Source organism: Vitis vinifera, chromosome 8 (genome assembly GCF_030704535.1).
Source record: "Vitis vinifera cultivar Pinot Noir 40024 chromosome 8, ASM3070453v1".
NCBI lineage: Eukaryota > Viridiplantae > Streptophyta > Magnoliopsida > Vitales > Vitaceae > Vitis > Vitis vinifera.
In genome coordinates, this window is record NC_081812.1 from 21,199,565 (window position 1) to 21,221,180 (window position 21,616).

Below are 21,616 nucleotides of genomic sequence, written 5' to 3' on the forward strand. Positions count from 1 at the left end.
AAAGTTTGTTTGAAAGGTTAAAATATTTTTAACCTATTTTTAATATTTTAAAAATAATTTTTATATCTAATATTTTATTTTTAATCATTTTACATGTTTATGTAATTATTTTTTAAAACAATCTTTAAAAAACAAGTGAAAATAATATAAAATAATAAAAAGATGTTTTCTAAAAACATTATATTTTTTGTTCTTAAGAACAGAAAACAAAAAACGGTTTTTGATTACCAAATATGTTTTGTGTTTTTTATTTTGGAAAATAGAAAATTGTTCTAAACAATAATTTCTAATATTTTTATGACTTTTATATTAAATAACCATAAGTTATTTAATAAATGAGTTTAAAAAATTTTGTTACCTTTTTAAAATTAAATTCAAAAGTTACATATTTTCATGTACGACCATTTTGGACATATAGTTTTGATTTGCTATATTGGTTATATTTATTTATACTAAAATTATTTTTAAATTATATAAATTTAGAATCTGTTTAAGAATAGTTTTAGAAAACGTTTTTAACATTTTTAATATTTAAAAATTTTTATCTTTTAATTATTAGAAAAATTAAAAATACTTTTTACAATCACTATTAAACACATCCTTCTTAATCACATATGGATTAAAACGGGGGACTAAATTTTAATTCCCCTCTTGAACTTACTCAGGCGACCATGAAAAGAAAAGGAAGGGTAGACATTCGAATTCAAAGCAAAATGGTCAAGTCCCCATAAGGCCATAACCAAGTTCCCAAGGAGGGCCTCCTTTTACCATAAAAGTCAAGTGCAGTTATGCTACACGACTTGAGACTTGAAGGAAAGAGAAGAAGGCATCCAAAAACCCATTTCACATAATGTACGGAATCAAGGGTTTAGTCACCAAAAAGAGCAAAAGGGTTTTGGTGGGGCATCTCATCTCATCTTATGGGCATCTTCTAAAATCAATGTATATATTAAATTTGTTGTTGGATGGAAGTGGAGGAGATAAAAGATTTTACTAAATTTAGCAAAGGCTTTAGGCTTTGTTTTTAGACTAGGATGGGTCCTTCTGTTGTAGGGGTTGTGGGAGGGTAACATGGGCCTTATAATAATAATTCCACACCCATCAACAAATCCAAAACACTAAGTGGGGGCCATGGTCCCTTTTTCAGTTTCTAAATATAGCAAGTCTTCATCCCTTTGTCAAGCTTTTTCTAGGGTTTCTGTTTCGTCTATAAACCACATTGAATGGGGGCCTCCCTTTTCTGTTAGGCTTCTCCACTTGCTTCCATCTTTCTATTCAATTCATATGTCCCACTTGCCCCCCTCAACCTCTTCATTCTTTTGCTTCCTCTTCACCACAACTCCTCAAGTTTAGCCTTCTCGAGTTTTCTAAGTGTCGCATGTATGCTTAAGAAAAAAAAATCAAGCAATCAGGTAACTTATGAATTTTAAAGCACTTTGATATGTTTATCCTGACTTTGGTGCTTTGGTGGGTCTCCGAGAAACAACAACGATTAATTACTATTGCTATAAAACAAGCTCATGTATACACAAGTATTTAGAAAAAAACAATTTAAAATGTCTAAGTAACGCATGAGTGATTAAAAAAACTCAAATTCATTATCAAAACAAGGGTTTTTTAGGTTTTTTTTTTCCTTCCTTTTAGTAATAGTTTTGAAAAATTATTTGAAAGGTATAGAAAAATAAAATATTTTAAAATATTAAATTTAATATTAATGAAAACTTTTATACTTGTTGGACTAATTTTATTAAAAAGACTTTTTGCTCTAAAAAATGCTTTTGTCATAGAAAGATATTTTGTATTTAATACAATTTTTATAACATTAATAGCCCTTTAAAATTATGACTAATTAGCTTTAGTTTCTATCTATCCCAAATAGACTTTAGCTATGTAGTCCAAAATCCAAATTCTAGGGTTACCCATAAATAATGGGTTTTTAAGCTTAGACTTAGAAACTAGTGAGGGTCATTTGGACTAAGCTTCCTTTGACAAGATGGCATATCATGAATTGACTGAACTTGGCTCATTGACAAAAAACCGAGTTCTAAATTTTCAACTATATTTGGCTTTTTTTCCCTACATTGTCTCCTAAATTCTATATATTAGGTATCGGATTATCACTAAGGTTTACATTGAACATAATACATAAACGTCTTTTACATTAATCAAATGACATAAAGCATCACTACTATTTTTACTCAATAAATTTAAGGAAAATATCATAATCATCTTATGGTCGGTTTTATTTTGAATTCGAGATAAATTATTATTATTATTATTATTATTATTATTATTATTATTAAGAATGATATGAATTGCCCATTTTGTTGAATGAGAATAGCACTGTAGAATCAGATTGACAAACATCTTTGAAGTAATTTCTTACAAAGGGAAAAAGAAGCAGCACCTTTCTTTCGATCAAAATGAGAAGTCAAAAGCCCAAGTTTGAAGGTAGAATGTGAAGGGCTTTTGTTGAATTTATATGCAAATCTTCCGGAAGTTTTCAAAAGTGAAGATATTTACATGTTAAGTTATTTCTTTATTTTTTACTTATTTTGCTGAATGGTCTGACTTTAGCTTGTCAGACGTCATTGATTTTTGTTCAAAAATAAATAAAAAAGGGCCTCAGCGTTAAACCCAGCAGGCCCATTAGTATGGGCTGGGCCATGTACACTTGTTACTTAAAGGATGGGCTACAACAATAAAACGACGACGTTCAGTTCGTCCCACGTTGAGAAAGCGAAAGGAAAAATGTAGGGATTTAAGATGACAGCTTTGACTCTACGGCCACGACCTTACTTGGACAGGATCTGTTCTGTAGGTTGTACCTCTGTATATTCGAGTTCTAAGGAGATAGGAATCAAAGCCTGGTGGATGAATCGGGACCGCATGATCAGAGCGTGATTAACGGTTGAGTGATTTTGGATCATCAGACGGTAGAGGATCGTACCAAGTCGGCTCAGACCGGCCTGGTTGGTCATGCGGTTGTATGACAGGCTACTAATCAATTTTTTTTTCTTTTTTTAAATATTTTTTACGTGTCAGGCGTCATTTTTAAGTATAGGCTGGGCCGAAGGTATGATCAAAATTTGTTCCGGGTGACACTGGACCAACCCAACCTATTGATATGGGCTAACCCAAATGATAAACTTAAATTTTGGGAATGCTAGAACCTGACTAATCCAGGGGCTCAACAACCTGGCCCAACTAATTACCATTCCGGTGGCTTCAAATGATGCTGAGTATGTCAGCTTCAATTTCTTCATGGATTGAATCCTAAAAATTTGATTCGGATGATGAAAAGAAGAAATTTTTTTAATATTTTTCTACCATATTCTCTATTATTCGTTTGATATTGAGAACAAAAAATGTACCAATTTTTAAGTAATTCTTGTTATATTTCATTTTATTTTGTTTTTAAGGATAAACTAAATAAAAGAATTTACAATTCCGTTTTTCATCATATGGAAATGGAGAAAATAAGGATTTATTTGGGAATTATTTTTTAAAATTCTCCAAAACAAAAAACACAAAAAACATGTTTGATAATCAAAAATTATTTTTTATTTTTTATTCTTAAAAACAGAAAATATAGTATTTTCATAAAGCATTTTTTAGTTATTTCTATTATTTTCATTTATTTTCTAAAGATTGTTTTAAAAATTAATTATATAAACATGTGGAATGATTAAAAATAAAACAATAAATACAAAAATTATTTTTAAAACATATTTAAAAATATTAAAAATATGTTAAAAATATTTTAAGTTTTCAAACAGATTTTTGTTTTACAAAAATCAAAAAATAATTCAAAAACCATTTTTGCAAAATTATTTTCGAAAATAGTTATTAAGTAATTTAAAATCCTCATCATATTCTTCATTTTAAAGAGCATTTTACTTGATGGATAAGGGAGAAGACTAGTTGATATGGGCTCAAGACCCAAGTTGAGGCTTGGAAGGGCAAAAGGAAGACCAAAAGTTAGATGGGTTGAGGTACCAAGAAAAAACATGTCCACCAAACATCTTAAAAAGAGTGCAATAAAATGGGTTTATCTTATTTTTATTAGGTTTTCGTACAATTATTTATTTTGTTAATAATGTTTATCAATTTTTATTTTATTATTAATATATTTTATTTTATTTTTAATATACGGATTTTAAAAATTATATTGCTAGTTTGAAATTTTCACTTAAATATTAAACAAATTGGCTTTGATAGAAGTGTAATCATCCTTACTTCTTTCTTAAGCTCTTTTTAAAAGCAAAAAAGTGATTCCATATAACCATAAAGGAGAGTTTGGAATTGGGAATAAATTGTAGCAACCAAATATGGATTTACTTATGAGGATATAATCTTCCAACTCACACATTCAGGGCTACTAAACTGGACATTTGATGACTAAAAATAAGAGAATGAAGCAGGAGAAACACTCGACGCTAGTCCCCACATCACCCAAAAAAGAAGCCATGGTTAATGCTTTTGTGTGTGCTTTGAAAAAAATTCTACAGTGGAACCGAAGGCCCAAAGAAAAGCAAAAGCATCCAGCTTTATTTCTTTACCCATAAAGCATAAGACGCATATACTGGAAGCATGTGATGGATTCTTGTGGGGCATGATGCATCACAAAAGTCCAATTCAAGGTGTGTGTAGCATATTCCCACTTTCGCCTCTGTGAGAGATTTTACCAAAATGCCTCTGTTGTGAAGAAGAGGTCTCCATCACCTTCACCTTTTTCAGACCACACCCATTTCTACTCCCTAAGATATGTGTTCTTCCAAGTTGGGACATTGCACACAGGCCATGCGTGCACTTGCTCCAATGTGATCAAGAAATGCCATATTCTTCGGGTTTCTTGGGCGTTCAAGGCAACAAGATTGGCTAGAAAATGGGATTATGTCGTGTAAGGTAAGAAAAAATGTGACCAATATATGAAAAATATTTGCAGGAAAGGGTAGACATAATGTGATGGGGTATGAAATTTAGGTATGGTACCTCTTCAATGTCATAGAGTTTTCCTTCAAAAAAATAAAATAAAAAATTGAAAGGGTTCAATGAGAAGGGGCATCGAGGCTGTGTGTTTCCCATTTCTGAGACTGAAGTGGTAGTATGTCTTTATTGATCACCATCAAGATTGGGTTCAATGAGAAGGGCATTTAAGCTTTGAGCTTCTCAACTCGGACAACTCGGGTAGTCAAGTGGTGTTTCCATCCACTACAACCTTCCCCACCACAGATACTCCTGGCCCATGAATAATAAAGATGGATGACTCACATCTATTCACAAAATGTAAAAAATAGACGCATCAAAGTGGCCCTACTTTATATATTTGGCTCGAAAGCTACACACAACCCCACCTTATATATTGGTGTGTATATATTTTCAGATAGTATCATTCATACATCATTTTGGGTATATCCTTAATCCTTACATGCATTTTGGTGAAGGATCCAAACACAGCCCTAAATGACCTTAAGGGGCACCTACAACTACAAAGAGGAAAAGACAAGTAGTGAAAGTCTGGTTACAGGTTGTAAAGGTAAAAGACAGCACAGGTCCCCAAACAAACATCCAAAATCTGAAGAGGCTACAAAATTCCATGAATCAATGAGCCATTTTCTACCCCCAAAACCTTTATCACGTACCCCCGTGGTCAAAAAATAGCTGTTGAAAATAGACAAGTTACTCCAGAAAAGCAGTAGGCACACAGTCAAGTAAACCCATCTTTCAACTAGAGGGCAAAAGTATCTTCTCAACACTGCATTTTTCTCACAACACATTTTTTACAGCATGTCTTTACGGTTAAAACTCACCAAAAATTTTCCCAGTTCAAGTGCGGCAATGGCAAGTTTCATATTAGCCCATTTTTTGAACCAAAAAAAATCACATTAAGGAATCATACAAAGCCAACATCTAGCCCTAATCTGATCAAGCATGCGCTGTTGTTCATTGTTCAAAGAAGATGGCAACTAAGAAAACAAATGGCTTAAGGCAATCGTATTGACTCCATCATTTGCTATTTCCCTGGAATAAACAAAGGGACAATGAAGCAGCAAAGAATGTGTTTTGTTCATTGTCCAAGTACAAGCATGCCCAGATTATTTCACAAAGAAATCAGTATAATATAATAAATTACTATCACTAAATTCCACATGAATATGATAAACAACATACTAGATCATTTGGCTTAAGAAGGAAACAAACTAGCAAGGAATCGCTATAATGTACAGACCAAACTCTGTTTTACAAGTAAAACAATCTAGCTTTGGTTTGCTTTGGTATTAGCTGTTTTACATGGACACCTCTCATCTGCAAGAAAAAGAATCTAGCTTTGTTTAATCAAAACAAGCTCAGCATAGAAAATGCAGCCACAATGAATGGATGATGACAGACAAATCAACCAAGATACAATCAGAAACAAGATTTACTGGGATGGGAGCAGATGTGCCATTAAAGAAACCAGCTAGTAATTAAGGATATAGCACAGAGAAACTCAAATCACGGCCTACAAAATTACAAATCAACATGGATTGATTACCATGGAGTCAAGACACAAAGTTTGAAACAGAAATCCTATAAATGACATAAATAAAACACAAATCCACAAAACCTACTAAGCTTCAAGGGAGAGGTTACATATCATACCAGGTCCCAACATTCGCAGCTAATGGAAAGAAAACAAACAAGCTCCATTTGTTTCTACATCTTCTTCACTGACTGGAAAAGGGAAAAGAAGAAAACATAACGGGCAAATCCAATGCAATACCGCATCACATGAATTGCATAATGCCAGTTTGCTTGCTCATAACATGCAGTCAGTTCTGGCTGGCAACCTCCTGAAGAAATTCAGGGGCACTGAAGGAAGCTTATGACGGAACCTGGGATGTCTCAACACATAAAATCCTGTCAAAAGAGCCACAACCTGAAAAGGTGTAACATACAGAACTATGGCAGCAACCAAACAGAAAAGCACAAACAGAGCTGTAGCTCTCGGGTCTCGCCAGCTCAGCAAAGATTGCAGCCTCTCCCCTTGAGTTGCCAAGTCACCAACCACAGTCTGAATCCTCCCTGCAATACTTCTCAATCGATCATATCTCATCCTTACAACATCAGAAGGCCGGGAAGTTGGAAATGTATCGAATTCTTCATCCAGTTCATCAGGATGTGCAGAATCAGCATGGGAGAGACGAGTGTCCATGTGTGGAGGATGCCTTGGCCTCCATCTGAAGTACCAAACTCCAATCAAGAAAAGATAGAGGAAAATTGTGGGTAAAATGAGCTCAGGATACATGACCAGTATAAAGAACAATATGTGAATCAGGACGGTTGTAATGGAGTTCTTCCAATTGCATATCTGATCAAACCATTTTCCCACAGCAATTAGCCCACCCAAAACCCCCATGATCCTGAAAAAGTTGGCTTTGCTTCTTCTCATACTCCACATGTGGGAACCCACATCCAGCATATACTCCACCACTTCTTTTCTCAGTGGTGGCTCGGCACGGCTCAGCCTCATTGAGACAATCTGGGTGGCCTGATGCCTCAAGCTATCTAGCTGATTAACAGTTAACGGATGAAGGTAGTGCATTTTTGGCAACAGTGGTTGTGAGTACATATGCATCATATTAAGCAAAGATGAGCAAGTAAACCTCACAGCCAAATGAATTTCACCCATCTTCTTCACCCCAGTTGGATGTAAGACAAGAAGTGGGTATGAGTGTGTATAAACACGATCAGTCTCAAGGGTTGAAAGGCGAATTCTTACCTTTCCAATCCTCGAGTCCTTGGTCGCTCCTCCAGCCTTATCACCTCCATGCAAGTGACAGTTGTCAAACACCCCAATAGTTATGACAGTACATGGGTCATAAACCTCCCATGTGTATTGCTCATTCCACTTGGGAGTAGAGCTATCTATGATTGTCCTCGTCCTAACCCACTTTTGACCATATTTGGCCACACAATAAGCATCAGTCGTTCCCCGCCCATCTTTCGTCTTCATCGGCAACAACCCCTGAGCATTCAAAATCCCCAATTCCAGAACGCCAATGCTAGACTTCCACAACCGTTTTTCTGTTGGTCTAAGATCACTACTGTAGTGTGTTGACTCATCCAGAACATGATAACCACCCTCCAAACAGATCCTCAAATGAATCCTGCTTGCAAACTTGATCTCCTTCTTCTTTTGCTCCCCATCCACAACAATATGTTTCTCAAGATTAAACCACCTCGAGTTCATAATTTTATGATCAAACCTTCTATCCACATACTGTAAAGGAATTGCACACCTCCCCAAGACCTCATCTTTGTTGTTTCCAACCCTATCTTCCACACTCAAAATCAAGGGCTCCTCAAATGGCTCAGATGCCACAAACATCAAATCCTCATTCCACATTGGATTGATGGATTTGATCTGAGAAATTCTAGTTCTCAGAGCCTGATTTCCTAGAATAGCCTTCACAAAAACTTCAGGATACCGACCTCTATCAGTTGGTTGCAGGTCCTGAGCTTCAATCACATTAACCCTCAGATACCATAGCTTAGGCGAGAGATACACCTTTGATCTCATATTTGCAAGACCATCACTACCACTGACCGCTGCAGCATCAGAATGCCATGCATCCGGAAATGCTTCATCTGCTTGAGTACCCATCCAAACGGCCAACATCAGCTCTCCTCCTTTAACCTTGTCCCCCTTTCTGTCCTCCAACCTATACCACTGAGGTGCCAGAGGACTGTCCGGGGGAACCCGCTTTGGAACCTCATTGAGATCAAATACAACCCGACCTATGTAGTCATCCTTCACAAAATCCTTATCTTTCACTATAACCTCCAGCATTGAAGCCTGCATCCGATCTTTTGAGAAAGCAAACACCCGGTTCCATTCTGGATTAGTTTTCTTCTCAAAATGTGGTGTGGTGCCCTTATAGTTTCCAAGCTTAACTTCAACATACGGGTCACAGCTTCCTGTAACGTCCTTTGATGGTAAATCTTTTGCTTTAACAACACGAACATATAGATATTGCATTTGCTCAACGAGGTCATATGTGCTTGTGAGCTTATCCCCGGTGACCTTTCCCCCACCGAGGTGGGGAGAGGTCTCCTTCAGAGAAAAATCGTCAGGTGGTGGTCTGTGCATTTTCTGATTCTCAAGGGGAGAACTTGAAGCAACGGTCGAGTATTATAGAAGCCGAAACGGGGTTCAAAATTTCGAAAACCCCTTAATCCCTAACAGATCGGAATTTAGATTCGATTAGCCGTTAGAGAAGAACAAACTCAGATGCCTATATATGCGGAATGGAAAATATCACAAATTTTGAACATTTCAAAGCAAAACAAACGTCAGATGTGCAACGGATAGTTAAATAGAAGCCAAAACGACAATAAATGAAAGCACAATGGCAACCTATACACTTGAAACCCTAGATCTCCGATACGTGAAGAAGCATTGAACTGGACTATCAACAAAGCTGCTTCAAAACGTTCCGATCCGAATGCTGGAACCCTGTAAAATCAAAGCCGCATCTGAAATAGTAACACTGGTTCATTTCCTAGGAAAACGGAGGAAAAAAGAAAAAGGAAAGGAAAATGTAATTTGACGATTTCCATTTTCTGCCGTTTGGTTCTCAGGAGGGGAAAAAGAAAAGAAAACCTCAGCTGAGTTTATCGTCCTTCTTGCTTGTGTTTTCACACACCATAATAATGAAAAAGAAAAATATTTCAAAACTTCTTTTTGTTTCCTTTTTTTCTCCATTTCTCAGTCGCTAAACGCCGCATAACGTCTGAATCTCGTACCGAAATAGAGAGCACCAGAGCAGAGATGAAAACAGTACAGATAAAACAATCTACGATACAAAGGGAAAAAAAAAAGGTTTAAAGGAAAAACATGTTTGGTTGCTGCGAAAACGAAAGAAACGTAACTTAAAAAACTTTTCCCTTTCTGCTGTTTGCTTCTCGGAGGGAAAAAGCTGAGTTGAGCAGCTATTTTCATTTTTCTCTCATAAACCTCAAAACAATCAATTTTAAAAAAATTAAAAAAAAAAAATCTTGAACATTTTCTTTTTCCTCCAGTTTCTCAGAAACCAAACGGAGTACATTACAGCACAAAAGAAAGCTCAAACAAAAGCTCACAAGAACCACAGAAAAAAGAGGAGAACGAAGAATGCGCAGAAGCTGAATGAGGTGGGTTGTACAGAGAGAAACATACCACGAGGAAAGGATTTAGCAAAACCCCAGAAGCAGGATGCTGAGCGTTAGAGGCGATGTAGAGAGAAGGGTTTGTGAGAGTGAAATCAAATAGATAATGAAAAGAGAAAGAGAGAGAAAAAGAGTTTTCCAGAGGGAAAATGAAACTCTAGAGAGAGAGGGCTTCGGTGGGATCTGAATATGTGGGGAATACAAAGATAGAAGCCAAATACACTGTCACCTTTTCCCTTTTCTTTTCTTTTTTCCGCTTTTTTTTTTTATATTTTATTTTTATTTTTTATTTCTTAGACTCTTGTTCTTACTCTCTGTTGCTGTACAGGGCAACGGTCAAGCGTGCCAAGACTGTGGTCGGCCTCACGCACGTGCCTCACTTATTTTTAATTTATTTATCCATTTATTTATAGTACATATATCAAAAACCTCCCCCAGGTTCATCCTAATCTCACTAGCATCACCTTCCACCTTTTTAATGCTAGTTTTAATAAATAAATAAATAAAATCATTTTATTTATTTTAAGTATATAACAATTAAATAATTTTAAATTTAATAAATTTTTAAATAATTAAATTAAATTTATTTAATTTTATATTTTACAGTGAAACAACATGCATAAAAAAAATCATTTTTTTTAATATTTTATTGTGGAAGCATTTGATTGATATTTGGAACAACTTAGGAAGGTTTGTGATATTTTTGGACCATTTCAATACAAATGGTGTGCAGCACTCTCTGACGTATAAAGTTGCATGTACTCGCATTGTGTAGTCATCAACGGAGTGGAGATCGGGGTAGCACGAAAGGGCGGTGCTTCACGGCAGTTGTATGACACGTGTCAGGAAGAGCTAGGCCACGTAAGAAATCTACGAGACAGCAACGCGTGGGAGTGGTGTTGGGGGTGAACAGAACAAAAGAGCTTCTAAGTTCTGTACCTTTACAGGTGTCGCGGTCAGATATTCTTTGCTTCGTTTGAACACCACCAACTACGTTGATTTGGGCCGAGGCCGAATATCTGGGCTTTTTTTGGGCTGGCCCAACCCAACTCATCACCACAACAGCCCATTATAAAAAGCATTTGTATTTTTAACACAAAATTTGGACTTCTAAATCCATGAAAGGAAAAAATTTGGACTTCGAAGCACGTGTTCACCTCCTTCTAAGTAACTTATATATCAACACTTAAATTTACACATTATCTTTGGTTGGCTAGATGTGATAAAATATGATATGTATATCATAATATATAATATCTCATTGGATATGTATTACATATTTTAGGATATTATTTGTAAATAGATATGATATTTTTAGATATTATATCAAATGAATATGATATTTAAGGTACATGATATATATATTATATCATCTTATATTTAATTTGTAAAATAAATAAAAAATAAAAATAAAATATGTGTTATTTTAAATGTTCAATATTTGTTTAAAATAAAAATTATACTTGCAATATAATATCTATTAAAAATTTTGAACTTTTTTATATTTAAAAATCATTCAATAATTTAAAATCAACTAAATAATTATTATTTATTTATTAATCATATTTATAAAAAAATTATATTATATTATTCTATATATATATATATTAGTATTAATTACAATATACTTTATAAATATTTATTTAGATTTTTCAATTGCCAGTTTAATTTATGAGTTAAAATATTATATTTTGCAACATAAATAATATATAAAAAATAAATAAATGAATTCATGATATATAAAATGTATATCTTACAATATTAACATATCTCACGTGAAAGTTATATAAAAAAAAAATATGAATAATATATTTTATCAATGATTAGTAAAACATAATAATTTATCATGTCTCATTAACTATTAAACATGAAATAAGACATATTATTACATATTTTATGATGTCTCGTATTATATTTAGTCAATCAAACATAGTCCTAATACATATATTAGATGTATATTATATATGTTAAATATTATACTTCTTTGCATAAGACTGGGTCATCATCGCAATTTCAGAACGAACTTATTAAATGAGTCAATTTTCATTAATTATCATGAATGTTTCTTGAAACAATTATAAAATATTACGAGCTTGTTTGGAAATTGTTTTTTAGAATAATTTTTTATTCTTAAAAAAATGAAAAATAAGGCATTTTCAAGATGACATGTTTTAATTGTTTTTATTTATTTTTTAAAATTTGTTTTAAAAATTAATTATACAAATAGGTATAAATATAAAATATTAGATATAAAAAATATTTTTAAAATGCATTTAAAAATATTTTAGGTTTGGAAATAAATATTTTATTCTATAAAAATAAAAATAATTTTTAAAAATTGTTCTAAAAACTAGTTTTTAAAATTGTTTTTGAAAATAATTACCAAAAAGCCACTTTATTCACATATGTGGAGCCACTTTTTGATTGCGTGATTTTATAATAATAGGATGCGGATTTCATTTTCCGTCCAAACAAACACCCTCTCACATGTAAGGGCAAAAAGGTCGTTATGCACACTATAGTTCAAAGTAGTACGTCTAACGTTGTCCCTATTGTTTCGTGAGAGCCAAGACAAAGGAAAAGAAAATTGGAACTTGGAATCCAATGAGAAATGAGAATGGTAGGATAGAATAATTTACGTATTGAAACGTCCATACCAAGGAAACCTAATCTAACCTCCCCTTCATACTTCAAACCACCCATCATAGCATCAAAAAAGAAGAAGAAGAAAGGACGGATGGTAAATGTGGGGATCACATGTTCCAACTTCCAACCTCACTGTGATGCCCTATATATGCATTATTTCTAATTCATATTATTTATTTTTTATTCAACGATAAAATAAAAATAAAAATAAAATTAAAATTATTACATTTTATATTAATTTTAATTATATATATTTTTTATAATAAAACAAAACATAATATTTTTTTTATTTCCTTAATACTTACAACTAAAAATAACATTACACCATGATAACTATAATTTTCAAAAGATTCATTTGATTGTGATTCATTATTTTGATAGGACTTTTGATTTAACGGTTACATAATTTAGTTATAAACCGGAGTATAAGGTTAAAATAGTGTCTTTAAAGAAAAAAATAATAAAAATAGACCATCTCCCAAAATATTTATCAATCTCATATTTATAACCATGTCAATATTTACATAATTTTTTTTAGTGTAAAAATCATAAATAATTACCAAATGTGGTTTTAAAATGAAACTTTATGCTATGCGTAAGCATTACTTTGACAAATATTTTAAACACAAGTTTAAATTGAAAATATATTTTAAATATTGACAAATATTTTTAATACAAGTTTAGATTGAGAATATATTTTAAACAACAGATTGCTTTAATCAAAACTCTATCAACCCAATATGTACCATTTATTATATTTTATTAAATTAAATAAATCTTTTGTCATTCATATTTTCCTCTCTCGAGGCTGCACTTGGTTTTTGAAAAAGCCCTCTACCTGGCAAAGAAAATAACCTGTAGCAAAAAATGAGAACGAGCCCCAAACGGGGGTCTACAATAGGCCATCTCCCAAAATATTTATCAATCTAGTATTTATAACCACGTAAACATTTACGGACCTTTTTTTTTTGTGTAAAAAGTAAAAACCATAAATAATTACTAAACGTGATTTTAAAATGAAACTTGATGTTCTGCATAGACATCACTTTGACAAATATTTTTAACACAAATTTAGATTGATGATATATTTTAAACAACAAATTACTTTGAAACTCTATCAACCCAATATGTACCATGTATTTTATTTTATTAAATTAAAGAAATCTTTTGTCATTAATCTTTCCCTCTTAGCTTGAAAATGTTCCACATGATTAGATTTTGTTTGCATATTACCAAATTTGAGAGAAAGTATCAACATACACGGAGACAAAAAATAAAAGAAAAGATCAAATAAAACTAAACATTAATTAAATATGAGACAAAATAAGAATTATGATAATGTATTTGGTCCTATTATCAATCAAATATGAGATATATCGAACAAGGGCTCATAAGTGTAAGACTCAGTTTTGCCCGGCCGGGCCCGACTCAACCAGTTGGCACTTTCAAAGGAAAATAAATAAAAGCAAAAGCATATAGAGAAGTGCATGAAAGGGATAAAAAAGAAGACATTATAATTGTTAGGATAGATAAGAGCATAAATATAAATAAAGGCTACGCTAAGAGGTTACATAATACATCCCATCAAAATCAATTTGACTAGTTTGCAGGTGGTCCCTTGCTTGTTTTAAGTCATGGAGATAGGTGGACTTTCTAGATGTTGTAGGCCCAAAGGGTAAGTGTGGAGAGAGAAGGGGGTCAGGGTAAGTTTTGTTTGAGAAGTACTTTTAAAAATAGTTTTGGAGAATAAAAGTTTGTTTAATAATAAAAAATGTATTTAATAAAAAAAATTATATATAATATTTTTATTTTAATCATATTTTATTTTAAAATAATTCTAAATAGATGTTATTAAGATTAAATAATGTTTGGTAGGATCGCTTTCTTAGAGATTTTCTGGAGAAAGTGTTGTGGAAAGCCCATCATTTCGATGGGCGAACGCAGGCTGGGAATGTGACACTTCCAAGAAAGAAGAAACGACTTACATGGTCTCACTGCTTTGCTTAGTGATCATTAATTTTCTCGGTTTATTTTATTATATTTTTTTTAACCCATCACAACTCTGAATGGTTGATGGTTTATTGATTGTGTTGATTGTCCCACCTTTGGGTTGTTTTCTGCTTGTGGGGATGACGGTGACCTTTGTTAATTTTCTTTTTCTCTTTTTGTATTTCTCTTCCTAGAATATGTTTGTTGTGGGGGTTCAGGGTTGGTGATTGAGAAGGGTTTTTGATAGCTTGTAAGGGCCTAAGACATTCTTTTTGTCAACCCACGAGCGTTTTTTGGTGTATAACTATCTTTCCATTTGCTAGATAGTGAATTAGGGCTTGCTGCCTGCTTGATGATCCTTATAAAACTCATGAAATGATTCTCACCTTTACAGAAGACCCATAACAGTTGTTGGCTGAATGATACTGTCCAGTGATTTGGAAGGAATTGATGTGTTTTGAGATGGGGTTCTCACATTTGGAAAAGGGTCATTGGATTTGTTGTTTTGATTATCCTTTTGTAGGCTGATTTGATCAGGTTTTGTTTAATTATAAAGATGCATTGGAACAGTAATTTAGGGGGTGATGGTCTGTTTTTAAATGGGTTGTACCAATTCGAGAGTGTTTATTTAAATCAATTGTTTACTGGCATAATTTGGAAGGAACGACACCCCAATCTGGAGAAGGTTTTCAGATTAGCACGTGTGTTCTTTGCTCTGAGATTGTAGTTGTTATTGGTCAAGAGTTTTTATTTTTTTCTCTGACTTAATTTAATAATTTCTTTTATTTTCATTGATTTCATTCTTATCTAGGGAGGTGTTTGTACATGCTGATGGATTTCATGTCTGTATGGGTTTGTAAATCATAATTGTTTCCATTGATGCTGATGGGGTCACTATTGATCCAGTATAGACCTTTGGTTCATCCGAGTTGGTAAAGAGTTGGCTGTATACTACTAAACCGTAATTTTCAACCTTATTTTTTGCAATGCAGGCAGCACAGTACATTGAGTATGATTCCTCTTTTGGTGAAGAAGAGGAGCAGGCTAAAGTGCTGGAGGTTAGTTGTAGCCTTAACAATGTGGTATGCAAGCTGAAACTGAAAAACTACAAGCAGGCTGAGAATATAATCAGAACACTGTATGGTAGTATTGTCATGATTCGTGGGTTTTTAAAGAATGCAAACACTCACTTGAAGATTCATCGTGGGTTTCTTGGCTGATAATTGTTGGGGTTTATACAGGAAGTAATACGATGTTCCATAAAAGTATGACATGAAGATGTTTGACTTTTAAAATATTTGGTTCATAAAATAAATTATCATTACATGGAGTTGTTTGATTTTTAAAATCTTTCTTCCATGAAAGAATTATATGGTTGAACTCAAGTTTTTGTTGTTTCATAAATTGTTCTTGTAAGCGTCTATTTGTAGCAGTTTGTAAGTGTTTATTTATAGCAGCTTGTTGAGTTCTTATGGTTACGAGTTTATTTATTTGGGATTGTAGTTGAATTGATTGGAGCTCTGCCTTGTCAATGCAGAAGCTGCGGGTTTGAGCCCCGCCAGTCCCAAGGGATCCAATAAGTTTGTCAAGTCTCTTTTTACCATCCAATACATTTCATTTTTCTTATCCTTCATGGTCATTATTCAACTTGCAAGATTTTCTCTCAAGATATGTTGGATGTTAAAAATATCTATCGCACAAAATGATGAGGTGATATTTAGTTATTATTGTCTTTGCAGTATGGAGCTTGCAACTTTTTGATTAATGAAAGAGACGAGAATGTATTGGCTTATGTTGTTTATAGTTCAGGGTTAACATGAGGAATAAGAATGAGGCTACGAGGTCTAATAGTTCTAGTTTAATATGAGAAATAAGAAGGGGGTTTGTGAGATTACTAAACCCCTACCTTGTTATGGTATCTAATATACTCCTTTCTTTTCTTATAGCTTTCATGGCACACTTGTTACACCATCTAAAAGCTGTACAGGTGAATGATCTTTTCATTCTTTTCTTTTTATAGCTTTTATGGGGCACCTTATCTTGTATGATAGTATATTATAAATTGCATGTATGATGTAAGATTGTATATTGCCTTTGCTTCATTTTCTTCTTTGTTATTTCCTCTAAAGAGCATACCATTTTTCAATTTTATCTTTTCAAGTCTAGAGAAGTTTTCATTCCTTATGGATTCTTCCCGATTTGTGTTTTATTTTATTGTCTTGTATTCCTATCAAATAATGAATGTGGCAAAAGATTTGGTGTTGGCTGGGACTATCTTCATTAGAGAATAGCTTGATATTTCTTATAAGCCTTTCTATATGGAAGTTAATTGCAGCATCCTTTAAATGTCAAACTCATCTATCTTTCTGAGTGGAAGTTAATTGCAACGTCCTTGAAGTTAATTATAGGGGACATCTTCCTTGATTTTCTTTTCATAGTATAGATAGTTTTTTGATTCGTAAATATTCAATGTATTAAAAGCGTCCAACAAAATGGCCACTAAAGTATACATGATATGTACAAAGGCACCACTTAACTGAGTGGTAGAATACAAAAAACAACTCCCAACCACTACTTAAAGCTTAGGTTGTCAATATAGTCCAACATGGACAAGAAATCAACTCCTATGCACACACCGACTCTTTCCCAGAAATTACACACACAAAAAAAATAAAATTGTTTGAGTGCTTGTTCTGTTTGTTCGAAATTCTTAAATGCTCACCTATTTCTCTCCATCCATATTGTCCAAAAACAAATAAGGGAGCAGTTCTCCAAGTTATTTCTCTCCTCTCATAAGGACCTTTCAAATATCTATTTTGACTATTGATATCTGAAAGGTTCCTGGGTGTTCATCAGTTATGAGAAGATATCCTTGTAAAATGGATTAATAAGAACACTATAGTTAAGTACCCTTTTGGGAGGAGGAACCTCAGGACTTAAGTTTTTTTATTCTTTATTTATCATCTCATGCAAATGTTGCACTTAATTAGGATTTGTCCAAAGAAAAAGGTGATGTTGACACAGAGAGGTTAGTGCTTTTTTGTTCCTATTTTTATAAGATGATCTAGTTTCAGTGAAGGACACAAGTAAGAGGGAGAGTGGTAAAAGGGAAAAAGAGAGGAAGAGAGGTTAGTGCTTTTTTGTTCTTGTTTTTATAAGATAATCTAGTTTCATTACCAATAGATGAATTGTGATATTTTAATGAAATTTTTTGCTCTTGTGCTCATCTCTAATTATCTAGTCTAGTAATTATGATATTTTTTCCTTTGTTTGTATTGCCTGTGAAATAATGAGCAACTAAGTGTTGGGAATTCATTCAGACACTCCTGGCCAGACTGTTATATGAAGTTTCTGTTGGGCCTTTTTTAGGTGAAGTTATTTGAGTGTCCCTGATATGCCACTTATCTTTCCCCGTCCTTCCATGTTCTTTACCTTAATTTTCTATCTTTTATTTTCTTGTTTTGATTTTTAGAAAACATGCTAGATTGAAGCAAAGGCACCAAGGAGTATGCCCATTCAGATTATCCTATAACATGATATGAGTTTTTAAGTTCCTACACATGTAGTAGGATGATCATTAGGACATCTAGAAATGACACTACTTCAATTTTTCTGTTACCATTTTTGTTTAAGACTTGGACTGTCAACTGTTATTGAATACCAAAGATAAGAAGCTGTTTGCATTTAGTTTCTCATTACATTTCTGCTTTCAATTAACCATTCTTAGTTATCTGTTAACATATTATCATTTAAATTAATAAGTAAAGAACTTATTTCTTATTATTATTATATACAAAGCAAGTAGATTCTTCATATTGAAAATTAAATTAATAAAATAAATACTAGTTATTAAATAGTTAATAATATTATATATAAATGGAAAATTTAAAATACATTTATTCATTTTTATTTTTAATATGATAAATATACAACAAAAAGCATGTTTGTAAATATAGAATGAAAGAATATATAGCTAAATATATAGATTATATAATAAAATTTTATTTCACTTTTCCATAAATGTTACACTTTATTGATTAAAAATAAATAAATAGAAATTTAATGTATGTTTAAATTTTATCTCTATTATAGTTTAATCTAATAATTTTAAAAGCAAAAAAGAAATATTTTTAAAGTTGTTTAATTATGTATATTTTTTTTTTAATTTTTATTATTATTTTTAATTTTAATAATTTATAAATTATATATTTATTTTGTTACATCATGTATAATAGTAGTTTAATACTAGGCTACTAGCAAACTAGGAGTCAATTTTTTTTTTGATTTAATGACCGATCTAATTCAAAAAACATTGGATTTTTCTATAACAATAATTAGAATTATGGCAACCAAGGTTATACTTGAATTTATTTATTTATTTTTAAATAAAGTTAGTATCTAATTCTTTTATTTTAGAAATGAAAAATAGCATGTAAAATTATCACAATAAGGTTGTCTTTTTGCTTCACTTGTCCATCCAAAAAATCCAACTGTCCTACATATTTTAGTGAATTCATGTCATGATCCCACATTTAATTTAAAGAAAAAGGAAAGAATGTACATTGAAATTACCGATGACATTTTGATGTTGTGGAGATTGGCAGTGACAAAAGGTCATCGATCATTCCTATCAATCTTAGGCATAATTAAAACGCATCAGTGAAGCTGAGGGCAAGTGATTTTATATGCGCTTCTCTCGATTTTCTGAATGCATCATATTATTCATTGATTACTGGTTTGTTGATCAATCGTAGACTAAAGCTGATGACAGGTTCAGATGGACCAAGTCGCTTTTGTTCTCTTCTTTTGCAGCATATGCTAGAATCTGCAGAAGGTGGAGTCCTTGTTTGATGTTAATTCATGAGGCAGAAAGGCCACATAAGTACTTGTTCTTATACTCCTCACGATTTCCCTCAGAAGGTTAATATTTGGATTGTTTCCATTGCAGGGAAATCTGAGAAAGGGGCCAGCTCCAGTGATGTGCCTCATCTTGATAATGAAGAGTAAACAGCTCCCTGCCTTGAATCTCTCCTCTCTATGCTATATAAATGATTAAACACTATGTTTTGTGCTTGATTTTTATGGTTTTTTTGTTCTTCTGGCAGTGGCATGCAGATCAGGGAGGCACTGCAGCTGCAACTTGATCTTCAGAGGCGTCTCCATGAGCAGTACTCAGAGGTATATATGGGCCATGGCCTGCTTTTGTGCAAACATGTCCCTTTCATGTCCAAATACAGAGAAATTTGCAGCTAAGGATCGAAGAACAAACCAATAGGAGCTTCGTGGAGGCTCAGGACTTGGATATACAATACTAAAAGGGACTTGAATAGCAGTTGAATTTTATTTTATTTTTTTGCTGCAATTTTCATTCAGGTTTACGGCTACTTGTGCAAGAGTTCTCCACTTGCACAGCAGGCCCAGTGTGCTACATCTTCTTCTGAGGGTGTTTCTATTGCTTCTGCCGATCCTGTATCCCCAGTTCTTCACAGTAAACCCCGAATCAGGTGGACTCCAGATCTTCATGAGCACTTTGTTGAGTGTGTAAATCGCCTGGGTGGAGCTGAGAGTAAGTGGTTTCAATGGGATTTTCTCAGTTTTAGAAATGATTCGTTGTTCATTGAGTATTAGTATGTTGAACAATTGCAGAAGCAACCCCAAAAGCCATACTCAAGCTGATGGATTCAGAAGGACTGACCATCTTTCATGTGAAACGCCATTTGCAGGTAATAGCGATAAGCCTTTGATAATGTTTTATTCAGTCCCGTATTTCTGGGTTTCTTAATCCAGAGATCTGACCTATTTTTGACCTCTTCTGTTCCAGAAATATCGGATTGCAAAGCACAAGCCAGGATTTGCAGGAGGTAAACCCTTGTTTGATGTGGATTCTTGAACCATTCTGTATACTTGTTGAGACCTAAATCATAAGTCTTCACCTCACATGGATGCTGATATTCACTTTGTTTCCGTTGCAGGGAAATCTGAGAACATGGAAGGCAGTTCATCCGTTTGATGTTTGACTTGGACAAGAAGTTAAAGACTCTCCAAAAAGTAGAAAATTTCAGTGCTTTGAAGAATCTGAAGCGCCTCATTTGACATACAGTCTTCCTTGAATATCTGAGGAGCCATGGTTGGAGTTCATCAGGCGAGGGGAAAAGGACATCCATTGAGATACGTGATATTAATCCTTCATTGATTATGTGGACATTTTAGTTCTTTACATGGGCATCCATTGAGATATATGAAAGTTATATTTTAGTTCCTCTATACTGATGCCATTGAAAACCGAAAAGTGAAAATATCCAACGCACTTTTGTTGAAGTTGTGCACTTTTAGACTGTGAAATTGTTAACTTAAAATATGTTTTAAGTTAATTTTATCAAACAATCTTAATACATAAAGTAGAAATTTAGTAATAAAATTTAAGTTAATAATTTAACTTAAAATCAACTTAAATAATTAAGTTTTACCGAATATCTCTGATTTTTTTGAGTTTAATTAATGTCATTTAAAAGATGTATTGTAATTTCAAAATTTGAGGGAACAAACTATAATCGTCTAAGTGTAATTTTTCCTTCATTAGAATTTTAAAAAATGTCAAAATTACTTTAACTTAATTATACATTTTTTAAAAACAACATAAAATCAAAATTTTGATGTTTTACCTCTAAAGGGCTTTTTATATTTTACTTGAACATCATCAATCAGTCAGACCCATGGAACACGTCTCATTTATCAGGGTTGAGTCCATGTCCGAAACGTTGAGTTCACCCTCAAGCCCTCTAGTAAT

At 33.0% G+C, this 21,616-nt stretch overlaps 2 protein-coding genes and 1 non-coding gene across 7 annotated transcripts; 2 read left to right on the forward strand and 1 right to left on the reverse strand.

Moving 5' to 3' along the window:
* Positions 1-2,789: 2,789 nt before the first annotated feature.
* On the forward strand, positions 2,790-2,999 carry LOC132254235 (small nucleolar RNA U3). The gene has a single exon (XR_009466511.1). It is a non-coding gene; the product is annotated as a small nucleolar RNA U3 (small nucleolar RNA).
* Positions 3,000-6,445: 3,446 nt separating this feature from the next.
* Positions 6,446-10,404, reverse strand: LOC100252023 (FT-interacting protein 3). Of its 4 annotated transcripts, none has more exons than XM_002278129.4 (3): positions 10,205-10,404; positions 9,404-9,502; positions 6,446-9,225 (listed from the first exon to the last, which is right to left on the reverse strand). In XM_002278129.4, exon 3 carries the CDS (start codon positions 9,134-9,136, stop codon positions 6,803-6,805), a length of 2,334 nt encoding a protein of 777 aa, XP_002278165.1. In that variant the 5' UTR covers positions 9,137-9,225; positions 9,404-9,502; positions 10,205-10,404; the 3' UTR covers positions 6,446-6,802. The 4 variants fall into 4 exon arrangements, with proteins under 4 accessions (XP_002278165.1, XP_010653909.1, XP_019077322.1 ...); XM_010655607.3 differs by having other exon boundaries at positions 9,404-9,522; XM_019221777.2 differs by lacking the exon at positions 9,404-9,502.
* Positions 10,405-18,915: 8,511 nt separating this feature from the next.
* Positions 18,916-21,093, forward strand: LOC100854426 (myb family transcription factor RLI1). Of its 2 annotated transcripts, XM_019221549.2 has the most exons (7): positions 18,916-19,663; positions 19,778-19,832; positions 19,935-20,007; positions 20,203-20,395; positions 20,476-20,552; positions 20,651-20,690; positions 20,802-21,093. In XM_019221549.2, the coding sequence occupies exons 1-7, from the start codon at positions 19,594-19,596 to the stop codon at positions 20,837-20,839; spliced, it is 546 nt and encodes a 181-aa protein (XP_019077094.2). In that variant the 5' UTR covers positions 18,916-19,593; the 3' UTR covers positions 20,840-21,093. The 2 variants fall into 2 exon arrangements, with proteins under 2 accessions (XP_019077094.2, XP_059595249.1); XM_059739266.1 differs by having other exon boundaries at positions 19,024-19,832.
* Positions 21,094-21,616: the final 523 nt, after the last annotated feature.